This window comes from Typopeltis vanoorti, chromosome 10 (genome assembly GCF_054136105.1).
Source record: "Typopeltis vanoorti isolate ZY-2024b chromosome 10, IOZ_Tvanoo_1.0, whole genome shotgun sequence".
Classification (NCBI taxonomy): Eukaryota; Metazoa; Arthropoda; class Arachnida; order Uropygi; family Thelyphonidae; genus Typopeltis; species Typopeltis vanoorti.
In genome coordinates, this window is record NC_143558.1 from 99,953,817 (window position 1) to 99,980,704 (window position 26,888).

At 35.0% G+C, this 26,888-nt stretch overlaps 1 protein-coding gene across 1 annotated transcript in view; it reads left to right on the forward strand.

Annotated features, from left to right (window-relative positions):
- l(2)dtl (WD40 domain-containing protein denticleless) overlaps positions 1-26,888 on the forward strand; it is a 185,604-nt gene that overhangs the window by 38,709 nt on the left and 120,007 nt on the right. The window contains exons 5-8 of the mRNA XM_090399361.1: positions 3,400-3,582; positions 10,639-10,704; positions 13,714-13,814; positions 25,635-25,708. Coding sequence (XP_090255487.1) covers positions 3,400-3,582; positions 10,639-10,704; positions 13,714-13,814; positions 25,635-25,708 — 424 coding nt within the window. The remainder of the gene's footprint in view (positions 1-3,399; positions 3,583-10,638; positions 10,705-13,713; positions 13,815-25,634; positions 25,709-26,888) is intronic.

The window sequence follows — 26,888 nt, forward strand, 5'->3', positions numbered from 1 at the left end:
GTTTAGACAAGGATTTTTGAAGACTCCCCCCCCCCCCCCCCCCCCCGAGTCTTTCATCCTGTTTTGTTTGCTTGGGGGGAAAATAATAGTTTGGGTAATTAATTTTGTTGATTTTGCCCAATCGATACTTTGCTGTTATATTTGTGATTTGCTCAGTTATTATATTTAAAAACAATCCTTTATAAGTATAAAGAAAGGTATTTATAGGAAATATTTTTATCAAATTAAGAGCAAACATTAAAAATTCGATCTTATAATCACAATTGAATTAAAGAGAACACATAACATATATTTCCATACCATGAATACTAAACAAACAAAAATTTTTAATGATAATTAAAATATATATACTCTACACCTATATAAATAATAATCATCTGTCTGTATATACACACACACACACACACACACACAGATGATTATTATTTATATAGGTGTAGAGTGCTTTCCTACATAGAGTCCTTGCACTCTACGAAGGTGTCCCATATTAATAATAACATGTTTCTTTATACATGCTGCTTCATTGCATTCTCTATGTAATCAATTTCCTAACTATCAAAAGTAGTTAGTTATTCACACATCACATTGTTTTGAGCTGTATGGTCACTGATGTACCTCCTTTGGTTTTGGGAGTGAAGCTTTCTACTAGAAGAAGTGTGGGAGGGTTGCAGATGTCCTTTCCACAAAGAGTTAGTAAGACGATTACTAACATCCATGCCCCTGCCAAGATTCAAATCCATAGCTTCTTGGCTGGAGAGCAGATACGCTAACCACTCGGCCAAACAGGCAGGCATAAAAGTATGCAAAAGAAAATTCAAATAACATTTTTGGATTTTTTTTTATTTTTTAAAAAAGATTTTAGTTGCTTTTTTTTGTTGTTGTTGTTGATTTGTTGCTAAAATCACTAAAAATAAAATACCATGCAGACAAATCTCAAATTATACATGATATTTTATTTATTGGTAATAAATAAAATAAGATAAAATAATTTATTTAGTCACAATATTGATATAATAGTTTGTTTTTTTAAGCTATCTATTTTAAATTTTATATAATTTAATAAGCAGAGTATCGGTTTAAAATATTAGACTCTTGTGGGATTGAGATGAAATTCAGGTATAAGGAGGAAGTATTAGAGCTATTGCACAAACTTAATAAGAATTCAACAATAATGACTGATGGGATATCAGCATGGATGCTAAAGGAGTGTTCAGTTGAACTGGCTATTCCTTTGGCTATATAATTTGAGTCTCAGAAGAGGAAAAATTCTGCAGGTGTGGAAAAATGTATGGTAATCCCATTGCACAAGGGCAGTGTAAAGACCGATGTATTCAACTATCGACCAATCATTATCTTAGGAGTGTTGATGAAGATTTTAAAAAACTTGTTTAGGGCTCACATTCAGAAACGGATTGATGGAGAATCTTTACTTTGCAATGAACAGCATGGGTTTACTAAGAGAACGTCATGTTTTAGCAACTTTTTCACATTCTTTAATAATGTTAAGATAAATAATTTAATATTGAGCAAGACAAGGGGAATGGATACACCATGATACTTTTGGATTTTGCTAAAACTTTTGACAGAATACAGCATGGAAGACTGTTTCATAAATTGGAGAATATGGGATTGGATTATAAAATATTAGTATGGAGAAGAGGATGGCTGATGGATAGATATCAAACAGTGGTATATGGGTGATGTGAGTCTGCAAGATTTAAGGTAACCAGTGATGTACCACAAGGATCAGTTCTTTGTCCACTGTTATTCAATCTGTATATTAATGACATTGGGAAGGATTTGACAGGCGACATAACAGATATTTGCTGATGATGCAAAGATGGGTAGGTAATCAGGAATGCTGCTGATATACAGTACTTACAGAATGATTTGAATAGGCTGGAATTGTGGGCATGGTAAAATAGATGTCAGTTCAATGTCAGTAAATGTAAAATTGTGCATTTCAGTGTGATTTGACATCCTGTTCCATATTATATTGGTGGGATAATGCTAGAAGAAACTGATAAGGCTAGGGATCTTGGAGTTTTAGTTGATAGGAAAATTAAAGATACCAAGAAATTATATTCTTGGTTTAATCCTTTATCCAACTGTAATCAAAGAACGTTTGCACGTGAAGTTTCTTGACGACTGCAACTCGTATAGATGCTAATGACTTCAGATCACTTGCCTTTGCATTCGATAATGCAAAGCACATATCCTTATGACACGTATAATGGGAAGGGTCACTACTCAGACCAGTTTCAACTTTTGTTGATGTCTCATCAATGGGAGCCAGACCCAGAAGTGATACCAAGGTTGAAGTAATCCAGAAATCATATTTCCATATACAAGTAGCCAAAAGGTGTCACAGCTTATTAACAAGATGTAAAGATGCCAGGAATATAATTTCTTGGCATCAAAATACTAAATTAGCTATATAGAAGACAATGTTCAAATCAATTTTGTCCTGTGGGTCTGAGAGTTTATTTAAAAATAAAACAGTTGGACAGACTAGAGTCCACAGTCTTGAGAAAAATTAGGTGTGAACAATGATTTCACTGCAGAATCAATTATGTTAAAAATGTAGATATTAGGAAAGAACTTTACATTGTTAGCATTCAGGAATGTATGAACACAGTTAATCTCAGGCAAAATGTTCATATCATTTTACTGAGAGTTGCTTCAATTTCAAAGAATTTAATATGTTTCATTTTGAATGCTATAGTTATTTCTTCCATTTCCTAATTGTTGCTTGAATAGATCAGTTTATTAATTGCTGTTTAGAAGGATTCCACTTCTGAGATCGATTATGTCAATATAGTTTTGATTCTTGCAGTTACATCTCTTTTCTTCTGATTGTGTGTATTTTCATATTCTGTTGAGGATGTTCATCATTGACTTTCCATTATTAGTCCTAAAAACAGCAGGAGAGCTTTGTTGCAGCTGGGACATTCCAGCTGACAGAACATGTTGTTGTATATTTAAGCCAATACAGAAAGTACATTTGTTGGCCTCATTTGTTTGTTTTTTAAATGGATAATTATCTATCAGGAACAGAAGGATTGGGTATTGAACCAAAAACCTTGGTTTGGTTCTTTGTATTCATTATAGGATATGTGGCATTTTGATGTAGCTTTGACCCATTTTTATAACAACATTAATATCCAAACAAGATCAGGGATTAGCTTCGAAAGCTTCATAAACATGTACAATATCTGAATGAGTTCAGAGATTGTTATAATATTAGCATAGATTACCAGTATCAATAATGTAATCCCAGCAAATGAGATACCTGTGCACAGGATTGTAATTTTAGGAAAGGGTTAACTTATGTCGACTGAATTACTATGCATATTATTAGAATATTCCTTAATAACCATTTTTTTTTTTTTTTTGCAGGCTGGACAGCACATAAAAATGCAATATATGATATATGCTGGTTGCGCAAAAAGCCACAATTATTAACTGCTTCAGGTGATCAGTTATGTATTTTATGGGATGTATCAACCAAACATAAAATAGCCAGTTTCAAAGGACACACTGGCAGTGTAAGATCAATAGATGTGCAAAAAGAAAATCCAGGTATGCATGCATTAATCTTTTGAGATATTGAAAAATGTAAATTTTGTTATGATGTGTAAAACTTGAACCAGTAAATAAAATACATATTTTTTTTTATTGTGATCTGAAGATAATGTATGTATATGAGATTTATCTCTCTCTCTGTTCTTCTCTGCCTAGATTTTCTCCTGGTCCTTTTGCCAAATAAGCTTACCAGACTTCCTTTGAATATCTCTCATTCTTTATCATGTGCACATGTTCAAATCATCTAAATCAGTTGCCTGGTGTTGCACTACCTTACCTCAGTCCTGAAGATATTTTCAGGTGCAAACTTTGTTTGCTTACATTGACTGGATTATTTGATTGGCCACTGTTCACAGCTGTCAGTCTAGTCTAGCCACAAATACTGTTACAATTTAAACAGTGGCTCTATCAGTAAATCATTTACAGCTTTCAGCATATACAAACCATATGCATAATGTGCAGCACGTAATGTTCGAAATGCCCCCCCCCCTTTGGTCTTCATGCATGCCCAAAGTCTGTGAAGCCACATATCGATGGTGACACACACACAACATCCAACTGAAACACTGCCACTACTCACAATCTGCCTTCAAGTTGGTGATGCTGGGGTGCCATTTCACAATCAGATGGTGATATGTGTGGTCGAGCAGATTTGCCTCACCTTGTGTGCAGGTTCTGAGTCCTGTTGGAAGGTCTGCTGCCTACTGTGAAACCAGGTGTTGTTTAGGGGCCATACTACAGGTTCCATCATTGTATTTTGATACACTTTGGCTGAGATTTTAGATCCTTTCTTGCAGAAATGCAACTTGGATACTCCCTGATACGTCACCCCCCCCACACACACACACACACCACCACCACCAAACCTTCACTGATAACCTCTCTGAATCCTGGGTGCTATGGCGCGTACTGTTTGACCATCCAGGGCATATACCTAATCATTTTAGCAGTGTTAAATGACTCTTCAATGGTGAAAATCTTCTCATCTGTGAAGAGGATATTTTTGTCTGTTGTTCATGTACTCCTGGAGAAGTGCCTTTGATTTTATCACCCTCTGCCATATAAGTTGTGGTTTTAGGAAGTGTCCAGTAGAATCACAATAGGTTCTCACCCTCAAGTCATCAATTAGTACATGTAACTCCAGTCTCTGGGGAACATTCATCTCTTGTGTCATCACTTTCTGTGTTCTCACTGGATTATGGCCTTCACCATAATTCTGTGTTTTGGCAGTCTGATACGTCTTCTGTATTGTTATCGGAATGTGTATCAGTAATAGTCCGATATGCATTCTACTAATCCTGAGTGTTTTTAGCATGTTGAAAATAACTGGTGGTTGCATTGTGAACCTTGTGAATTGCTATTACTACATGGTTCTTATAATCTCCCCACCGCATGATAACCCCCCTACAGCTAGACAGCTCTCTCTACTGATAAATATGCAAATGTTGACTGCACACAACACTATTAACGGAACAAAGCCTGCACAATTCTTTGGGCAGCATGGAGTATATGCAGAAGTTGTAGCAGCATTTATGGCAAGACTGTGTATATCCCTGTGTTGGGTATAAGTTTATATCCCATACAGAGATATAAACTGACCAGCAGACTGAAATTGTGTTTTCCTATTAATTTTCTTTTTATATTTTCATGAAATTCCTATTTAGCATGTTGTGTTTGCTTCCTACTCACTGATTTCTTCAGATATTTTCCCTCTATTCATAATAGATTCCAACTTAAAGCTTGCGGCTTGGCAGTCAGAATTTTATCTTGAAGGCTAATGGTAAGTTTTCATCTTGCTGTAGCTAAACCTCATATTTCTCTTTTCAGCAGTTCTTCATTCCAGATATTTAAATCTGAAGGCTCTCTGATTTTGCATCATCAGCATATTCTGTGAATTCTTCAGGTTATATTAGATGTTTTTTCCAAGTAAAAGACTCAGGTTTTTACTCTGTCTTGATGTATTGTCCATCAGTACAGTGAATGGTAGTGGGCTGAGATTGCATCCCTGTCTCACCCTGCTGGCATCATAAGTTTATCAGTTCTTACATTGTTATTACAAAGCTGATAGAGGATTTGAATCCCTTGGGTTAGATTTGCTTCCACCATATTTTCATGTAATGTTCTTCATTGCTCGTTTTAGAGCACTGTGAAGGTCTCATTCTGATTTTGCCATCAACATATGCTCATTCTGAGCATTCTGCAAGCTTCATGGAAAGAAAAGACCCAATAGACTGGTTTAAGTCATGGTTTCCTATCTAAAACAATAAAATGAAATTTATTCCTATAAAATTTCTCTTGATAGCTTTTACATTATTTTCTCAGTTATATACCAGAGAGTGAAATTTTGATCCCGTTTACCTATATATGGACATCTGGATCCATATCCATTACTTGCTGCTTAAGCGATTCTAAACTGAAATATTGCATCCAGCTCTTTAATTGTTATCTCCTTTGGAACCTCATCTTCACATTCCATTTGTTCGTTGTCTTTATATGCATGTTGTTATTCAATTTCAAGATAATTGTAACTGAAAACTTTTGGATTTGAATCCAATAATTATTTAGCATCTTCTGAATCAACACCATGAAAACCAATGTCTTCACCAATTGCAACAATTTCTTCAACCACGTTGTTCACAGGATTTTGAACACCTAAGTCATTAGCGCATTCTGCAAAAGGTTTTTCAAACAGCTCTCATACAGCTAGAAGACACTTGCTCCCACGAGTCATGAATGTTTTCAACTGTGTGTTTAATGTTAAAATTTTTCTAAAATTCTTGGAGCCTAATTGCGTTTTCTCCCGTTATTATTTCTACTGCCTTTGAGAATGTCTTTTTAAGAAAATAGGCTTTGAAAGTTGCAATGATCCATGTCTATGGGTTGTAGCAATGATGTCGTATTTGGTGGAATTTTGGTACATTTAAAGACGCATTAATTAAAATTCTTGTCACATATATAAAGGGATTGTCGCAATTAATTTCGCCACATTAATCAAACCCCACGTTAAGCAAGGATACCTGTATTTGCCTTATTTTCATTATTTTTCAGTTCTGTGCCATGGTCTGGCTTCTGATATTTGAACATAGATGTTTCCTGGTATGCTGAGATGTCTTTTGTTTTGGCATAACCTTATAGATGGGAATGATTGACTAATCTCTTGGGAGTCTTTTTTTAAAGTAACTGTGAAGAGACCTCATCATATAGCCTGTAAACAATGTAGAGAACTGACCAGGGCTTTTAACTCATTGTCAATTCTTTACTCTTTTGTGGTGTGCCCCATTATGAGACATCCTCCTAAACACTAAATGCTCATTGAATGTTCACAAATTTGGATCTTAGGCAGTTATATTGTTCTTTGTTTTAAACCACAAGCAAATACCTCCATTATGAGATGGTTTCATCTTTCATGCTCAGAAGAACAGTTGAAGATTATCTTCATAGTTACATCTCACACCCAGTGCTATTGCAAGCAAGAAACAGTTCTTTAGAGTGTGTGTCAGATCTAATTATTTAATTTTAAGACAGGAGGAGAGGGGACTTCCACATTGTAATATGAATTTTTTTTAATGGGGGTGGAAGAAGAGAAGACCGTGTTGAAAATGTTGGGTTAGAGCAGCGTTTCTCAACCTTTTTGCTCTTGAACCCTTGATAATAAATAATAAAGAAAGATACTAACAATGATATATAATAATTATATGAATTTAAAGATCATGAGGAAAACAAATAATAAGTGTTAAAATAACTTTATTGTTTATTTGTAATTTTCAAAATAATAAGATAAATCAATTTTAATAATTTCATCAAAATCAATTTCCACATTTTAATGGTTAGAAATTTCTATAAAATAAAAAATGTAAAAGAGATGATAAATCAAAATTAGACTAATAAAATTGAAGCACAAAACATAAATAAAGGAAAACAAAAGAAATACATGGGAAAACCGGGGGGAAGGGCAGAACAACTCCGGTATACAGTGATCATTGTTTACATCACACAAAGCACTTATGTAATCTTATTCACCATTCAGAACAAACTATCGATATATCAAATTGAAAGTGTGAATATATTTTCACGTGGGTTAGCTAACAGTGGTTGCCGCGTAACTCAAATGAAATTGGTCTTGAAACAATAAAAGTACTTAATACATGTGACACTATCATTAACAGTATTAGTTTTTTAAAAAAATTGGTTAAATTAAAGGGTTGAGAAAATTAGTTTATAAAATAGATTCAGTTATGTGTAGTAATATAATATTTAGTAAATTAATAAATATATAATAGAAAAAGTATAATAAAAAGAAATTAAACAAAAACAATCATGAAAAATCGAGTGGCCCCTTGTTAATGCATAAGTACCAAATAATGTAATTAATATTATTTAAACATATTAATTATTTATTTGAGTCTAAGTTTCATAAATACATAACACCTAAATGCACAATTTGTAATGATATAACTAATAAATTGATGAAATAACAAAAATTGATTGCTCAAACTATCGACTGCAACCTGAAATAAAGGAGTAACCTTCCCAAAAATTACGATCACTGTAAAGTGTAGTTTAGCCGAGAAAACATGAAAACTTTTCATATTAATGAGTGAATACGTACCTACATGCTAGAAAACACATAGGATTGATAAGAGACTGTGTTTCTCGTGTTTCTTGCTTGCACTGACTAAGCTACACTAGCTAGTGCTAGAACCAGCTCCAGTTGCCATATGATAAGTGGATCACGGATAGCATTGCCTCGCATCCTAGTGGGAGTAAATACAACTAAAGCGAACTAGAATTTATTCCTTTCGGAGAACTTTTATATTTTCTACCACTGTTTAAGTTCATTTATTTGCCACTGCTATACATTATTATTTCTCGCGGGACCCCGGTTGAGAAACGCTGGGTTAAAGAATAACATTGTCAGAATTGCTGGTTTGTGTGTTAATTTTGTCTAATTATGTTGAGCTGACAGTGTATAGTGTAACAAGAACCAAGATAAAGGATTAAACCAAATATATAATTGTAACCAAGAACCTTTGTTCAATTTGAGCAAAATTATGGGGACTACCGTGTTAGGAATAATTACTTTAATTTCCCGACACTTCGACCTTCATATTAAGGTCATCATCTGGAGTATACATATTTTGATGACCTTAAATTAAAATTAAATTTAAGGTCATCAAAAATCGAAATTAAAATAATTATTCCTAACATGGTTGTAGTCTCCATAATTTTACTGAAACGAATGCTGATCACTGTGTAACACTAAAGAAAAGGAACCTTTTGTTCAAGATGATTACTTTCATGTTGTAAATTAATCATACATCCAACTCTCAAAAAGTTCAATTTGTTCAAAATTAAGTTTTCTGTATTGTTTATTCATAATCCTAGTTTAAAATTATTCCATATAATGCTTACATTTTATATACTTACATGATTTTTCTTGATAGGAAATAAACACAAATTTTTATGCATATCTCAGTTTATAACAAGCAAGTACAAGAGCAATACCATTTGGAAAGGTCAGTGTATTGGGGTGTTAAGTTTTTTATACTGGCTCTACAATCCAACACACTGACATGGTCAATTTCTGTCTCCTCTGTTCACCAATATCCCACTTAGACACTTTAGACCTTATTCAAACTGAATTTTCTTCTAATATTTCAGCCTTGTTCACAATGAACTCTGGCTGTTTCATTTTACAAGGAAAATTCTACAGAGGGACATCCATGAGTGCTCTCTTCTGCCCCCCCCCCCCCCAGCTAATTTCTTCATGGAAACATTTGAAGAGAAAGCTCTAAACCCATATAGACCCACTGTTTTGCTATGCTTTGTTTATTTGATGTATTCTCCAATTGGGTGCATGGCTTGGATGCTCTCAACATATATTTAGCTTGCCTAAACAATCAACATCCCAGGATTCAGTTCATATTAGAAAAATAAAATGACAAGTTTCCCCTTCCTAAACACTTTAATTACACACCAGCCTTAATGGATCCTTGGCATTCTCTGTTTACAGAATACCCACCCATACACACACTCACCATTAGATGCATTCACAGCCCTCCCCCTTCAACAGTATGTAGTTATTATATAAAACTTTATAATAGGGATGAATTAATTAGTTCACATAAGTGCCCTCTCCACTGAATTTGACCATATTCACAAAAAACCCTCTTAGCTATTGGCTACAGTTCCTACCATATGCAAAAAATATTAAAATTGTTCAAAATTAAGTTTTTGGTGTAGTCTCTGTTCTCTCCAGAACAGAGACTACACCAAAGCTATCGCTATTCCATGTGTTCAAGGCAAATCCAAAAAATTAACAAAATTCTTTAAAAAAATACAACCTTTTGACCCCTTACAGACCATATAAAAAATTAGCATCCATTATCTGCTCCACCAAATACCAGCCACAGTCCCAGGACCTGCCTAGTGTTTACCAGGCTCTTTGTAGTTGTAAACAATCCTACTATGGCCAAACAGACAGGACAACCACTCAGGACTTGCTGACCATTCTTTAGACACCATCCGTAGAATACGCTGGAAGAAAGCTGCTCTATTCCATCGCAGCAATAAATATGAAAGACATTTCCTGAAATCTGCTTCTGCCTTAAGAAATGCCCCTAACCTCAACAAATTTGGGAAGATCTCATTTTCTGTAGTTCAACAACAAAGGATGCCCAACAGCAAAGGATGCTCAATTTAGCTCACTGGGGGAGGGCAGTATTTAGGACTTTAGGCCTACTCTTAGTTGACATACTTCATCATCATTACTTAGTGTAATGCCTGCATACACATCTTATTATATTTTGATCTGTGATGGCAGTTTGACTTTGCTGAAATATTAGAAGTATTAATTAAATTTATTTTAGTTAATATTAGTAGTCTGCATTGTAATTTCCTTAAAAATTAGTTATGAGTAGCCACCATAGAAAGCCTTACCACCAGACTTGCCTGTATCTTAAGTAATTTTGCTTTATCTGTTTTTTATAATTTTCACTTTTTTTTTTTTTAAATAAACTTTGTTACAGTGCTTTTTTTTTTTTTTTTTTTTAGAGATTTTTGCCACTGGTTCAAGAGATGGAAATATCATGATTTGGGATAGTCGAAGTCAAACCACAAGTGAGTTTAATAACCTTGTTAAACAGCTGCGTTAGTATTATTTAATTAATAAATGATTTTGATGTTTAAATATTCTTGATTTTCGGCATTTCCACAAATTTCTTGCCATCTTATCTAATGCTGGAAAAGAATGTTAGTAAATATTACTACTCAAAAAAATGAAAATTATATTTTTCAGGATTTATCTGTGTTAGTTGAAACCAGTACTTCAAATGACATCTAGTATTGTAAAAGTCATTTTGTTTATCTAGTGCATTGCAAGTGTTTATTATTAGATTCTGGTCTATGCACTTTATTATGGGTTCTTTAAACATCTAAATATTAGAGATAAACATGAACTAAATCTCAACTGAAAACAATATACTAATCCCAAAAACATTCAAAGAAGTTAGTTCTTGAATATCTTCAGCACTTACTTCAAATGCAGTGGCTCTGTGTGCAGATTTCTTTCTTCTTTTTTTTTTTTTTAATGATAATCCCAGCATGAGAAGTTTTTCAACATGTATGCTAGTACCATAGATAGGCAGAGAGTTAAGAAAAACAAACTTGTTAATATTTGAAGACCTAAAATTTGTTTAACAGTTTGGTGGAATACTGTGTAACTTTTGCTTAAGAACCCTGCAGTCTTCTCTTCAGTTTCAGATAGATCATTCATGCCACTTGTAATATATTACACAACTATCATGCATTACAGCATAACAAATCAACTGTCATTTTATTTAACTCAGCTCTTTCTCAGATCCATAATCAGTTTTAACTTATGGATCTGAGTTAGGTTAAAAATGACAGTTGATCAAAGACTAGAGATCACAACGTTCTTGAGAAAAATTATGGGAGTGAACCAGATTAGTGTGATTTTAGCATACTATGTCAATTGTAACATTGCTTGTTTCATTGAACATATGTGTATGCCCCAGGTTGAATATATGTATATTCAGCCTTGATACGAAGGTTGAAACATCAGGTGATTATTTTGGTTTTTATTTAACTGAAGTTTGACTATAACACAGCAATTGTTTCCATAATTTTTAAAAATGGATGATATTAGGAAATAACTTGCCATTGTTAGCATTCAGGAATGTGTTAGCAGAGCTAATCTCAGATGGTATGGTAATTTAAACAGAATGGAAGAGGAAAGATTAGCAAAACAAGTGTTCTTTGCCTGGTTTTCAGGAAAAGGACCTTTAGGAACACCAAGATGTAGATGAATTGATACACTAAAATGCCTTGGGGAACAAAATTGTTGATCAGAAGTTAGTGATGATATAATTTTTTCATTCGCAACATCTTATACATCCCCTGAGGGTGCGTATCAGAATTTGATTATGGACGAACAGCATTTAGTTGAACTGAAATGCAATCTGGTATGACCTGACATAGTATTAATTATGAAAAATATAATCCTCGAGGTGAGTTTGAGGTTCTCTTACATTACTTTAACTTGAATTGGAATGTAAGACCACCAGACTTCCTCTGGTAATGTGTTTCTTAGACTACTCTAAAGCTTTTGACTGTGTTCAGCATGTGAAACTGTGGGAAGTAATGAAAAGAATGGATTTTCCTCAACACACACACACTATCAGATTGATAGCCAACTTCTACAGGGAGCAAGAAGCCACGGTAAGAACAGGTGTTGGATTGACTGATTGGCTTCAGATTGGAAAAGGAGTTAGGCAAGGACATTTACTTTCTCCTCACTTGTTTAGTATGTATGTAGAGGACATCATGTGTGAAGCATTGATAAGCTCAAGACAGGAATTAGGATAGAAGGTAGATTGATCAGTAATCTGAGATATGCTGATGATACAGTACTCCTTTGTAATGACAAGGAAGAACTAGGACAAATTCTTGACAAAGTTAACAAGATCAGTAATAAGAGGACTTCAACTCAATCATAGGAAGACAAAGATTATGGTTTTCAAAGGAAATACAAACAGGGAAGCTCCTGAGAAACAAGTGTACTTAATGGAGAAAGAATTGAGGAAGTCATCAAGTTTGAGTACCTGGGATCCATTATTAATGTGAAGAATTGCTGTTCAGAAGAAGGTTAAGAATGACTAAAACAACAGTCAGAGACTTGTCTAAAATCTAGAAGGATGGATCTATCTCTGTGGGAACAAAGTTGAAGATTTTGGATGCAGTTGTTTTCCCAACAACAACTTATGGATGTGAGACTTGGAACCTAAAGAAGTCAGATAAGAAAAGGATATCTGCTTTTGAGATGTGGTGTCACAGAAGGCTGTTGAGGATATTATATACTGAAAGGCATACAAATGAATGGGTGTTAGAAAAGATCAGTAGAACTTTAAGGCTCTTTAAGAATGTTGACAGAAGAAAGTTAAAATATTTTAGACACATTGAAAAGATGAAAGGAGGACTTCTCAGACCAGTAATAAAAGCTGAAGTTCCTGGAAAAAGAGGAAGGAGTAGACCATCAATGAGATGGATGGATGGTGTATGTGGAGTGACTGATCTTCAGAGAGTTGAAGCCTCCAGAAAAGCAAACAACAAAACGACATTGCGAGGCTGTGTGCACATCACCGAGCACTGGAGTGACCATACGGCATCTGTGGATACCCAGTGAACATATAGATAGATATACTATCTTATTCCAGAAGTCTCTTTGCAGCACTGTATAGTGTGATGCATTTCATAGTGATGACATAATGACAAAGTTAAAACTATGCTTCTAGAACAGTAGACTATAATTCTCTAGTGCATGAATGTTACATGTAGCAGCCATGGTCTCTGAAATGAAAATAGTTGTTAGCTGTTTAGTTTTACCACTTTTTATTTATTTGAACAAATAATCCATGAAATTTATTAATGGCACTAATATTTCATAATATTACATTCAAAGAATATTATCCAAAAAAATAAATTACTCAGATATGAGCATGTAAGCATTCTAACAAGATATTTTGCAAGTATTATACATTCATGGGAAGGGTTAAAATGTCAAATAGCCCAGCTAATGTATTAAGTGCCACAATTTTTACTTTTTATTAGGTAATAGGCAAACAGCAGAAATTCTAATTCACAATTCTCACACAGCAGAGAGATGTGGTACACCAAAACAGAAAAAAAAGAAATTCCATTCAGAACTTGGTGTAAGTATCTTTTTAAAATTATATGCTTGATTTTTTTTTTAGATTTAGAGAGTATTTGAAAGAAGATAATACATGAGAAAGCCTCCTTTTTTACACTTAATAGTTAAAATATGATATAGAATCTGCATTGTGATTCAGGAATCCTTCTTGGACTCTGTTCTGCATTGATGCTTGCTGGCAACTGTTGCTCTGATATGAGCATGTGTTTTATATACTTGTTAGCATAATAAAAACAAGCAGATAAGTACTTTTAGGTATTAAAATGTATATACATTCAACAACAAGCAAAATTGCAAAGTGGTATTAATTGAGGACATTATTTCCCTTATTAATATTAAAAGAACAGTAGAAAGAATCAGTGATTCTTTCTACTGCTGTCTTCTGCCCATCAGTTCTTATGACTGAAGAGAGCTTAATTGCTCTCTTCTGACTAATCCCTCTCCATGCGAAATCCATGTTTGTGGTGGTGTCCTCCCACTAATGATACTGGCTCTTTTCATTCTTCCTCTTTTACCATAATTTTCTTCCTGTATTCTTCACTCCACTTCTCTTGAGTCTTTTTTACTATCTCCTTCAGATCACCATCACTGGGATCCAACACTCTGATACCATATTTGCTGTGCACTGCAACCCTGTGGACATCTGGAGACGGGGGGGGGGGGATCTTGCACTATTTTGGCCTCTTCTTCAGCCAGGATTAATCAACTAGTGGACTTGCCTGCAAGGATCAAGGGTATTGCAGTAAGTCTCCTTCCATGTGGTCTGGGGACAGGGCCAAGACTTGTATAGTGTCCAGGATATCCCTGGCATTCCTCTCCTAACTGCAGTCATTGCTTGTCAGTCAGTGAACATTCATTTGTGGCTCTGTTGTGGGTGGGGAACTCTGCTCCTGAATCCAGCTCCTCCTGAGAATGAAGACTTCATCCTCTTGTTTATCAGGGAGGCTTTCAACTAGCCCCAACCAGATTGAGAAACTATAAAATCATCAACAGAAAAGCAAAGTAAGAAAAAAAAAAAAAACATCAGTGGCTGCAACAAATACACCACTGGTCTTAATTTGGAAAATTGTCACTCTTCTTCATCTGGAAGAGTTTAGAAGAGTTGGCAGGAACCACAAAAAATGTAAAGAAACTGCATTCAAGAGATATCCTTATTGAAGCAGCTACAGTAAAAATAAAAATTATTCAATGCAACATCTATCGGGTGAATAATGATTACAGTCACCCCCCCCCCCCATACACACACATGAAATTTTTCTAGAGGCATAATGTATGAGTGGAACCTCCTTGATGCTCCCAATAAAAAAATATATGCTCTGAACTCGAGGACCAAGAAGTGCAGCCAAAATAAGAATAGTGATATGTAGGGATGGGCATCTGGTTCCCTCATCAGAAACATCATCCTTACCTTTAGCAAACCAGAACCCATCAACATCTATTAAAGTGGGATATCTTAACTGTCCAGTACGGCTCTATCCCAAGCCCCTTACAGTGCTTTTAATGTCAGAAATATGGTCATTCTCAAGTTGCCTGTCATGGGTCTGTCATCTATTCCTGATGTGGCAATAGGGAACATGAGAATAAAGACTGTAAGAGCAAAACACCAAAATGCTCTGTGAGAGAAACCAACTGGCACACTCCCAAGAAGGTCAAAGGTGGAAGAAAAGAAAGAAAAGGAGATACGAAAGTTAAAACAGAGCAGTGTATCACATATCAGGAGGTGTAGAGGCAGTAGAACACAACAATAACAACAACATTTGCTAAACCCTCTTATGTCAAAAAGGCAACTATAAAGGAAGTATCAGTAGGGATGTTGACACGAATATCAATCCCACCTTCTCAAAACTACATACCTGAAAGATGACTTGTTATCTCTTGTTTTAGTAAATGAAAGAAATCATTATGGACTCACTCCTGAAGATATGCCAAAAAGGGTCCCACTGCATGAAAATCCTCTTATTAAAAGATATTGGAACATGCACTACAGAGAATCAAAGATATGCCTCCAGACTCTTTATTAGATGGCCCATCAACTGATAGCATGGATACTTTTGCTCCCCCCCCCTCATCAGTATACCAAGTGTCCTAGAGGGAGTGGAATTTGACGAAGTCATATATTTTTCCAGAAGATGATGATGGATACTGGCCATCTGTAATTCTCCAAAAAAAAATAATAATAAAAAAAAAAAATAAAAAAATCCAAGCCTAATGAAAACAAAACCACTCATCATAGGAAGCCAGATAATACCACTTAAAAAAAAAATAATGGAAACATTCCTACAGTCGAATTGTCGTTGATTAAAACTAAACATGATGGCATCAAGGCTCTCTTGTAGAAGTATAAACTAGTATGTTTCTGCTTGCAGAAAACATACCTGAAATTTAGTGATGATCCAGCTCTCTGTAATGTTACTATTATTCATAAGGACAGGGGATGGACCTGTCCATGGAGGATTTGCCACATCTTAATGAGCAACCATATCCCTTCCAAAAAATCCAAATTAACACCAGCATAGAAGCAGTTGCTATAAGACTCTGTCAGAAATATAATAACAGTATGATGCATCTACCTCCCTCCTGCCAGGCTTTTTCTCAAGATGATGTCATATCAGTTACCATCCCCCTTTACTTTTAATGGTGGGGTGGTTTAAATGGACAAAACACTATGGGGTACAGTCCAGACAAACAGAAGAAGAGTTGTTGAGCTTATGCTTGACAACAATCTCTCTCTCTTAAGCACATGAAGTGACACCTTCTTCAATATGCCTACCTGAACATTCACTGCCATCGACTTAACTATCTCTTCATCCTCCCTTTTCCCCATTGTTTAAGTGGGAAACTGATAACCTATTTGAGAGAGATCACTTTTCTGTGATATCTGCTTTTCTACATAGACACCCATGTACTACCTCACAGATATCATGGTGGAAAATTGAGCAAGCTGACTGTTTATCTTTTCTTCATTAGCAGATTTTGATTCTGTAACAGTCAGTTCATCTCCTGTTGGTGTTGCAGTGTAGCATGTAACAGAATGTATTATAGCAGTAGCCACAACTGCAATCCTAAAACTTCTAAGCATGGTGAAATGATGATTGCACAGCAGCCAAAGAAGCCCAAAAGAAAGCTTGGGGTATTTTTCACAGATACCAGAAAACAATAAACCTAATTGCTTTCAAATGAGCTTGAGCCAGACACATCAGGTGTCAGAGCCAAAAGGAATCCTGGATCCAATTTACTTATTCTATATCAAGATCCACCAACAGCAAAGAAGTATGGAAAAAATCCAGAAAATGAAAGGTGGATATATCACCTACCAGCTCTCTACCCTAGAATACAATGGTTGCATTCCAACAGTGATTACCTATGCACAAAAGTGGTAAATGAACCACCTTTGTCACTTTGATGCCAACAGCTGTCTACTATATGTAACTAAAATAAAATTACTGCCAGAGCACCTCATATATCCAATTATCTTTCAGCCATGATGGAAGAATCTCTACAACACTTGACAGACTGCCATAAAACCCTTTGGTTTGTGGATTAAAGCTCTCTTACAAGCTTTAGAAATAGCAATAGATAATGTAGGTCTTACCAAACTCACTTTCACCATTGCAATCATGCATGCCAGCATGCAGCTTTTCTTCTATCAGATATCGAAATTTTCCACCTTGACTGTTATCTACCAGCAACTCTTTGAAGCTCATAGAACTGAATACTCTGATTTTGTGCCTGTCTATACAGACAGCTCAAAATTGGAGGACCTAGTGGGAACTTCTGCTTTCTTTCCGGACATTATCTGCACAAAACCCACTAGAGTGTAACAACTTTACAGCAGAGTTGTATGTGACAGAGCTTGCACTAAAATATATCAGCTTCTACTGCTGCCAAAGGTGCATAATATATTCACTCTCAAAGTTTTCTTCAGGCAAAAAGAAGTCTAGATCTATAGCAACATCTGGTGCTCTCAAATTCAGCACCTTCTTTTTTAGTTATGGAAGCTACATTTTGATAGATAAGTGGAATCCAACATATGTTGGATTCCAGAGCATGTTGAGATTAAGGGAAACAAGGTCAGCTTGTTTCTCAAACATCCACCATCTGTCTCTACTCATACACAGATTTATCAGACAAAAACTCCTATACCAGTGGTGTAGCTATCTTGGAACAGAGAGAGAGAGTAGTAGTAGTCGTAGTAATAATAATAATAATAAATTTCCTGATATCTACTACCTCCAAGGGGTGTTCAGGTTACTATGACGGCAATATGATTAAGTTTACATTATTATTAATCTCATATCAACAATTTTCCTCCAAATTAGTCTATTACTTATAAGCATTCCAGTATTGTCATATCTAAAATTTTGTGCTTCTAAGCTCTTCTGACTGAATCAATCCATCTAGACCTTGGTCTTTCTCTGGGTCTCTTTTCTGTCATCTTGGCAGCATCAAACACCTGTTTTGCTAACTTTCCTCACGTATCTAGTTAAGTGGCCATACCACCTTATATTAGCTCTGCTTACACATTCTGGAATACTAATAGTGTCAAGTTCCTTTCTAATATCTTCACTTTTAATATGATTCTGCCATTGATGCCATCTGTTCACTCCATTAATTTTTCTCAGAACCCTTATATCCTGCGGTCTCTAGTCTTTGATCAAGTGCTTTATTTCTAACCCAACTCTCAGGTGCATAACTTAAAACTGGTTTGAACATGGTCTTGTATACTACTAATTTGGGGTTTTGGGGTATAAGAGAGAAATTGGCTAATTTCTCTCTCTTACACCCCAAATCTTATACCCTTAAATTGGCTAATTTCTCTCTTATTCCATATAAATTTTTTCAGCTGGCTACCCACTGTACCAGCTGAATTATGGCAGCCTGCTGTGCACATGGTTCAAACAGAAAACGTTGTTGTTGCACGGCTGCACATAGGTTGTTGTCATCTCACCCACTGCTTCCTTCTCAGGGATGATGACATGCCCATGTGTGACTGGACTAGCCATCACTCATATTTTAATCAACTACCTTCATTTTGCTAACATGTACAATCATTATTTTAGCCACTTTTATAATATGTCTGAGCCCCACACACTTACTCACATTTTGTCAAACTCATCTACTGTCAACTTGGTTTTTAAGTTTTTAATCATGAAGCCTGATATTGCTCTCCACAAACTATTGATCTTTACCACCTTATGTAAAATATATATTTTTAAGCTTTAAAACCTGGAACAGAAAGAGGACAAAGAGGATTCTTAGGAGAGTAGATGAGGGCATCGAGCTACAGATGAGATTTGAACTTGCACGTTCAAGCTGTTGGAACATGCTCGTGGCATCAGGCGCACCCTTATGGCAGCCTGTCAACACATGCCAATAAATTTACTGAAAAATTTTTCCACTCGATAGCACTGATCTTTTCTATTTTACTATCTATTCTGGCTACTTCACTTGGAAAGCTATCATTTATAAACAGATTGAGGATACAGCAATGGGCTTTCCTCTCTGGCAATTACTATATTGAAGCATTTAGAAAAACATGCTCTTGATACTCTATTCTCAAAACTTCTATCTGGCTAAGATACATTAATGTGTTCTCTATTTGGCCATATGGCTCAGACACATTAGACTCCTTCCTCCTCCATTTCAACAGTCAGCACCCTAGAATCCAGTTCACTATAATGAAAATATAATAATAATAGTTGCCTTTTTTTAGATACTCTAATCACACATCTTCTCAATGACATTCTTTCCCAGTTTGCAACCACACATACACATTTTCCCATCATCTCCCCCCCCCCCATATTTTTCATACAAGATGCTACTTTACAGCTTCTAACACTATATAAAGCCTAAATCTGCTTACCCAATGGAATATTGCTCCCATATTTGGGGTGATGCACTAAAATCCTCTCTATTGCTCAATTCTATCCAGAAGAGGGCAGTCTGGCTAATTAATAATACCTCTCTCTCACAGACATTCAGTTTCTGCCTCTTCTATAGATAAATGCTTTCATGGACAGTGTTCTTCTAAATTGGCAATTATTATTTCTCCACTCTCTCTCCAAAATCATTAAAACAAGAGCACTGCTAATTTACAGTCCATCTTGAAACTCACCGAACCAACTTCACTGCCTCCCCTTTCATTCCATCTACTTCTGTAAAGTAGATGGAATGTCTTCCCCACTCTGCCTTCCCTAAAGATTACAGCTCTCAGCCATTCAAACAAAATGTGAACAGATTCCTCCTTCTATTCCTCTTGCCCACACATGGCACTAATGTTCTGTAGGTCTTGTGGCCTTTCATGTCTGGATCAGATTAAAATAAATAAAAAATATAAAAAAAACTCCACAATATGGTGTTAGCAAAATTCTTGTCAACAGAGCCTCCAACCTCTTTTCTACCCAAGATTCCCTTACAGCTGAACTCTCCTTTATTTGCCATATCTTCTTGTTCAATGATTACAATGCCAAAAACATCAAAAAATTAATTGTTTCTCCAATCTCTTCACATCCCTTTCAACACGGAGACTATAGTAATGTCATCATTATTTCATATATCTGGGACACCTCAGAAAAAATAGCCAGAACTCTAAAGTATAATCTCTGCACTGCCATTCATCTGAAACTGGTTGCCCTAATCTGCTCTCTTAAAGATCCTCTCCCTGTTCCAAGTGTTTACAAATTTCCATATTCTTGTAACTTATCGTATAATAGTCAAATTGGGAGATCTACTAACATCTGCCTAGAAGAACATAAGAAATACATCTGCTGCACAACTATGGTCAGTCAGGTCTAGCTGACCATGACTTGGTACCGTGCACAGAATCAAATGGAAAAAACTGCTTTGCTTCAGAACAAATACAAACTTGAAAGACTTCTCAAGTTTGTATTTGTTTTGGAGATTTTAGAAACCAACCAAATCTCATTAAATATGGTTGTGTTGAACTTTGCAATATTTGGGAAACTCTTACCCCACTCCCAACAACTAAGGCCAACCAACTTCACCCATAGGACATTAGGCTTTCAGTCTAATTTTTTTCCACTCACAATTGTTCTCTAGGGTAATAATATTAAAACTGTAAATACACACATTTTTGTGTGTGTTTTTACAGTTTTAACATTGTTTCCCTGACGATTTTTGCATGGAGAGTGGCGATTGAGTAGAATGGATTGTCAGAATTGGTTGAGAGTTTCTTGATGGTGAATGGATTCAAGGAGAGGTTTGATAGGATTTGTGTGTATGATGGTTGATTTAGGTCTCCTGTGATGAGTCTCCAGACTACAGGGAGATGCCTTAAAATCATAATGATGATTAAACCTAATAAGAAATTCATTCACTTTAACAAACTACTGAAAAGTGCCAACTGACATCACATAAGTACTATGTTATAGTAAAAGAAATTCACTATAGCACATTAGCAATATATAATAAACTGCTACTTTGGTCCCTATGAGTTTGTTATAGTGAGAGTCAGCTGCATTACTAACAGATACATTGGTAATACAGAAATAACTAATACCTTGTTAAAGATTGTTTTGCAAGAATTCAGTTTTATAATTACTTTACCTTATGAATATTGCCTAAATTTCTTACTTATTCAAGGTGCATCTGTGTTTTCATCTCAGGAGAATTCATATTATCATATAAGTTTCCACAATGTGTTCAGCAATGGAATTTGGTTTCATTCTCACCAATCTAAATGGAGAGCATCTAACTGATCATGCATATAATTCACAAAAAATGGAAAAATGGAAAAATGATGGTTTATTAAGCTTTAGAGCAAGAACAGTTTAATTTCAGGGTAAAAAAAAAAAAAAAATCATTCATTCATTGGCAAACTCTGAAGAAAACATTGATTCTGCCAGAGAGGCATGTGGTGAGGTTGTCTGCAAGGATAAAAAAAATCAGAACTCCCTGGTGGACACAGGAAGTTAAAGAGGCAGTGAAGGAAAAGAAGAAAGCATATCAAAAGTTCCTGTCAAATAAGTTAGCTTGTGCTCTTAGAGAATATAGAGAGAAATGCAAGAATGCTAAACACTGCGTAAAACTAGCTAAACAAAAGTCATGGGAGGACTTTGGCAAGAATATAGAAAATAAATATCAAGAAGGTGGCAAAATATTCTGGAGGTTGTTGAAGAAGCTTAGGAATGGAGGAAAGAGTGCTGTAAAAGGAGTTAGAGATGATAAAGGTGACATGAAAATGGGAGTAAAAGATATCCTTGAGGTATGGAGTAATTACTTTCAAAAACTGCTAAATGAATCAAGCAGTGATGACAGCACAGTGGTAAAAAACACTGACCAGGCATGCAGTCAGGAATACATATCCATACTTGAAGTAGAAAAAGCCATCAAAGGCTTGAAATGTGGAAAGGCAGCAGGAGTAGATGATATTCGACCAGAAATGCTCAAGTATGGTGGTATTATAAGAGTCTTACAGTGGCTGCACTGCATAGTTCAGAAAGCCTGGACAGAGGGATGAATTCCCGATGATTGGAGTAGAGCTCTCATAGTACCCATATATAAAAAGGGAAATAAAACTGAATGTGAGAATTACAGAGGTATTTCCCTACTGAGTGTTCCTGGCAAGATCTATGCAAGTATACTTGAGAAACGATTGAGAAGAATTGTGGAAGAAAAGCTGGGTGAAGAACAAGCTGGATTTAGGCCAAATAGAGGCTGTCAGGATCAGATCTTCACTTTACAACAAATAGTCGAGAAAGCATGGGAATATAACAAAGATCTGTATTTAAGTTTTGTCGATTTGGAAAAGGCATATGACAAGAGAGAAGCTATTCAATACGCGGCAGTTATATGGTGTCAGTGGGGCATTATATCAAGCAATACTTAGTCTTTATTTGAGTTGTAAGTCAGCAGTTAGAATTGAAGGAAGTACAGGAAGATGGTTTAATGTTAAATCTGGTGTGAGACAAGGATGTACATTTTCCCCTCTGTTATTCATTATCTATATGGATCACATTATGAAGGAAAGTGGTATTAAGCATGATATCAAAATTGGAGATGTTAGTGTCAGCTCTTTGCTTTATGCGGATGATATTATACTTCTAAATAAATCCGCTACAAGTCTGCAAGATTTTCTGACTAAATTGAATAGCTGTTGTAATAGATATGGTATGAAGGTCAGCAATAAAAAGACAATGAAAATAGGCAGAATCATTGAAAATGTCAACTGTGTTGTGAATGGAGAACCTGTGGAACAAGTAAAACATTTCAGCTACTTAGGCACGATTTTTACTGAAAATGGTAAATTAAATATGGAAATAGATAACAGAATCAGCAAAGCTGGTATGGTGGGAAGTCAGTTGAATAAATTCATATGGAATAAGAGAGAAATTAGTCGGAACACTAAATTAGCTGTATACAAGACAGTGTTCAAACCAATTTTAACTTATGGATCTGATAGCTGGGTCAGAAGTAAAACACTTGACCAAAGACTAGAGAACACAGATATGAGAGTCCTAAGAAAGATTAGAGGCGTGAACAGATGGCATCAATGGCATTATCATATTAAAAATGAGGATATTAGGAAAGAACTGGACATTGTCCGCATCCAGGAATGCGTTAGCAGAGCTAATCTCAGGTGGTGTGGTCACTTAAACAGAATGGGCGAGGAAAGATTAGCAAAACAAGTGTTCTCTGCCAGGTTAGCAGCAAAACGACCCAGAGGAAGACCAAGATATAGGTGGATTGATACAGTACAAAGTGACTTAGACAATAGAAATATAAGATCTGATAATGTTGGAGTCTTGACAAGTAACAGACTGATTTGGAGGAAAATTGTAGATAGGAAGTTAGTAATGATGTGATTTTTTCCTTGTAGTACTATCATATCCTGTACACCCCTTGAGGGTACATGACAGGAATTGGATGATGATGAAAAAAAAAAAAAAAACTGATTACAAAATAGTATATTTCATTGCTCTAGCCTCCAAACACATAATTCTGATATCTTATTTAACTTACTTAATCCTCTTCACTCCACCTGAGAGCATAGGTCTTCCACCACCATTTTCCACCGGACTAAGTTTTTTTGCTTCATCCAGTATCACATTTTGGAAGGTTTCAGTTTGCATATCAAAATATTTTTTCTGAGACTGGGTTGCTTGCCCTGTGCTCAACTCTTCCCATTTATCTGGACTTGGGACTGGCATGTCAAGTTTTCGCTAAGCATGACTGGGTTAATTCTGATATCAGCACAGCTCTTTTGCTGATATCAGAATGTGTTGGTGTCTTTATCAAGTGAAACAGTCTTTCTGAGAAAAAACCAGCAGTAGCAATCACACTATGATAACTTTGTGTAGATCCTCTCAGAAAATATAGAAGTCAGTCCTGTTAGGATGTTTCTGTTCTGTGATATTTTATAAAGAATCGGCATTAGAAGGTTATTTCTTGTACATACTTTATTTCAATTGATCTTTTTATTTTTTTATGATTCATTCTAATACACAGGGTGGGTCATATGTCAAGAAAGGGTTTAAACATTTAATAACTTTATTTATTAATTATTTTTTTATTATTTTTTTTTTAATTTGTTAAGATGAAATGCAGAACCTGGAGATTTCTTTTATTACTTATGAAAAACCACATCATGTAAATGCTTTCCATTTTTGGCTTCACAATGACAGGCCTTTTCTACAACATGTTTTGTGATAGCTGTTAATGTTTCTGGGTTGTAGCACCCTAACTTCTTCATGGATGTTCTCCTTCAGCTGTTGGATTGTCTGGAGCTTGTTCACATACACCTTTTCCTTCAGGTAATCCTATAGGAGGAAGTCGGGCACTATCGGATTTGGAGAACGTGATTGCCAATTAATTGCAGCTCTTTATGAAATTATTTGCAAAAATGCTTAGGAGTTCCATTGTAGCTCCAGCAGTGTGGGCAGTGGCTCTATCTTCCTGAAACCACATCTCAGGTCTTGCCTCTACCATGAGGTGTACAAAATTTTCAATCATGGCCTGATATTGCTCCCCAGCAACCATCACTGCATTACCATTGTCATCTTGAAAGAAATAAGGCCTGATGATTCCTGACGTTACACTGCACCGGGCTTTGGTTCTCTGAATCCCAAATCTTGTAGTTCTGCTTGTTTATGAAACCATTGAGATAAAAGTGAGCCTCATCAGACTTAATCAGATGGTGGATAAAGTTGTTTTCTTCTCTAGCCATTTGCTGAAAGTGGACTGCAAAATTTACACATTACTGATAATTATCAGTAATGTGTAAATTTTGCAGTCCACTAGATTATAATCTATTGGTTTTAATTCCTTTATCAGTTGGAGCTTATATGGAAAGAAGCATAAATGATTTAAAATGCATTGCAGTAACATCTGAGGACACCCAGCTAGCCAGAACATTTTTGGGTCGACATTCCTGGTTCTTCAATTCCTGCACACGTTGACTCTGTCCTGGCAGAACAGAGTCTCCTGAATCATGGCAAGTCACTTATGGAACCCTCTTGCTGAAACTTTCAATCAAGTGACAAATTATTGTTTCTGAGGAAGCATTTTGCACATAAAAATGGCAACAATATGATCTTTGCATTAGAATGATCAAATGCTTTCAAAATTAAAATTGCGCGATTTTGGTTCGTTATTGGGTTGTGAACTTTCCATGATTAATTTCCCAAATGTTCTTTAGAATAAGTGAAAAAAATAAAATGAAAAAAATTAATAATCAAAAAATTTATTCACATTTTAAATCCCTTTGTAAATTATAGGCCATCCTGTAGTAGAAATATATCTGTTTTGACAATTTTTTTTAATTTGAATGGAAATTTTTTTAAAAGATTTATTTATTTTTTAGAGTTCATTAAATAGTGTTACATCAGTTGTTTTCTGTGATGAAAATTACCTGTTATCTTCTGGTGCTGCTGATGGGTAAGTGTTTAGTGAGCTTATTTTTCTCTAAACTTTGTATTTTTTATTTTATTTTATTTATTTATTTTCTGTTGTGATTTCATTTATGATTGATTGATAGAAGTAAAGAATTAAAATTGCTTATTTCTCTCAATTATCATACTATTTTAATATTATAAACATTTCACGTATGGAGATGTCATTACAAAAGCTCCTTTAAGATGGATTGGTAATTTTTTTCTGATTTAATGCGTTCCTTAAATTAGTGTATTTTTTATTGTTCAGTTTATTGTTTTATTGCTCTCGGAAACCTTTGTTCAGCTGAACAGAAGTATTGTAACACCATTGCTGATGATTTGATGATATAAGTCAGGACAACTTGACATTTGAAATATCCCAGTTAAAACAAATTATTAAACAATCAACCAGAGAGTAAGAAAGAACCAAGAAATGATTAAGAGAACTCTGATAGGTTAAAAAAATAAGTAGAACAAGAAGAAGAGGTAGAAAAGTGCTGAAGTAAGTTAAATAAATAATAATAATAAAGTAACTCAATTAGAATATAAGAAAAAATAAAGTAATATGGTATGGTGATTCAATTATAAAACTTGATGGGTAAGTGTTTAGTGAGCTTATTTTTCTCTAAACTTTGTATTTTTTATTTTATTTTATTTATTTATTTTCTGTTGTGATTTCATTTATGATTGATTGATAGAAGTAAAGAATTAAAATTGCTTATTTCTCTCAATTATCATACTATTTTAATATTATAAACATTTCACGTATGGAGATGTCATTACAAAAGCTCCTTTAAGATGGATTGGTAATTTTTTTCTGATTTAATGCGTTCCTTAAATTAGTGTATTTTTTATTGTTCAGTTTATTGTTTTATTGCTCTCGGAAACCTTTGTTCAGCTGAACAGAAGTATTGTAACACCATTGCTGATGATTTGATGATATAAGTCAGGACAACTTGACATTTGAAATATCCCAGTTAAAACAAATTATTAAACAATCAACCAGAGAGTAAGAAAGAACCAAGAAATGATTAAGAGAACTCTGATAGGTTAAAAAAATAAGTAGAACAAGAAGAAGAGGTAGAAAAGTGCTGAAGTAAGTTAAATAAATAATAATAATAAAGTAACTCAATTAGAATATAAGAAAAAATAAAGTAATATGGTATGGTGATTCAATTATAAAA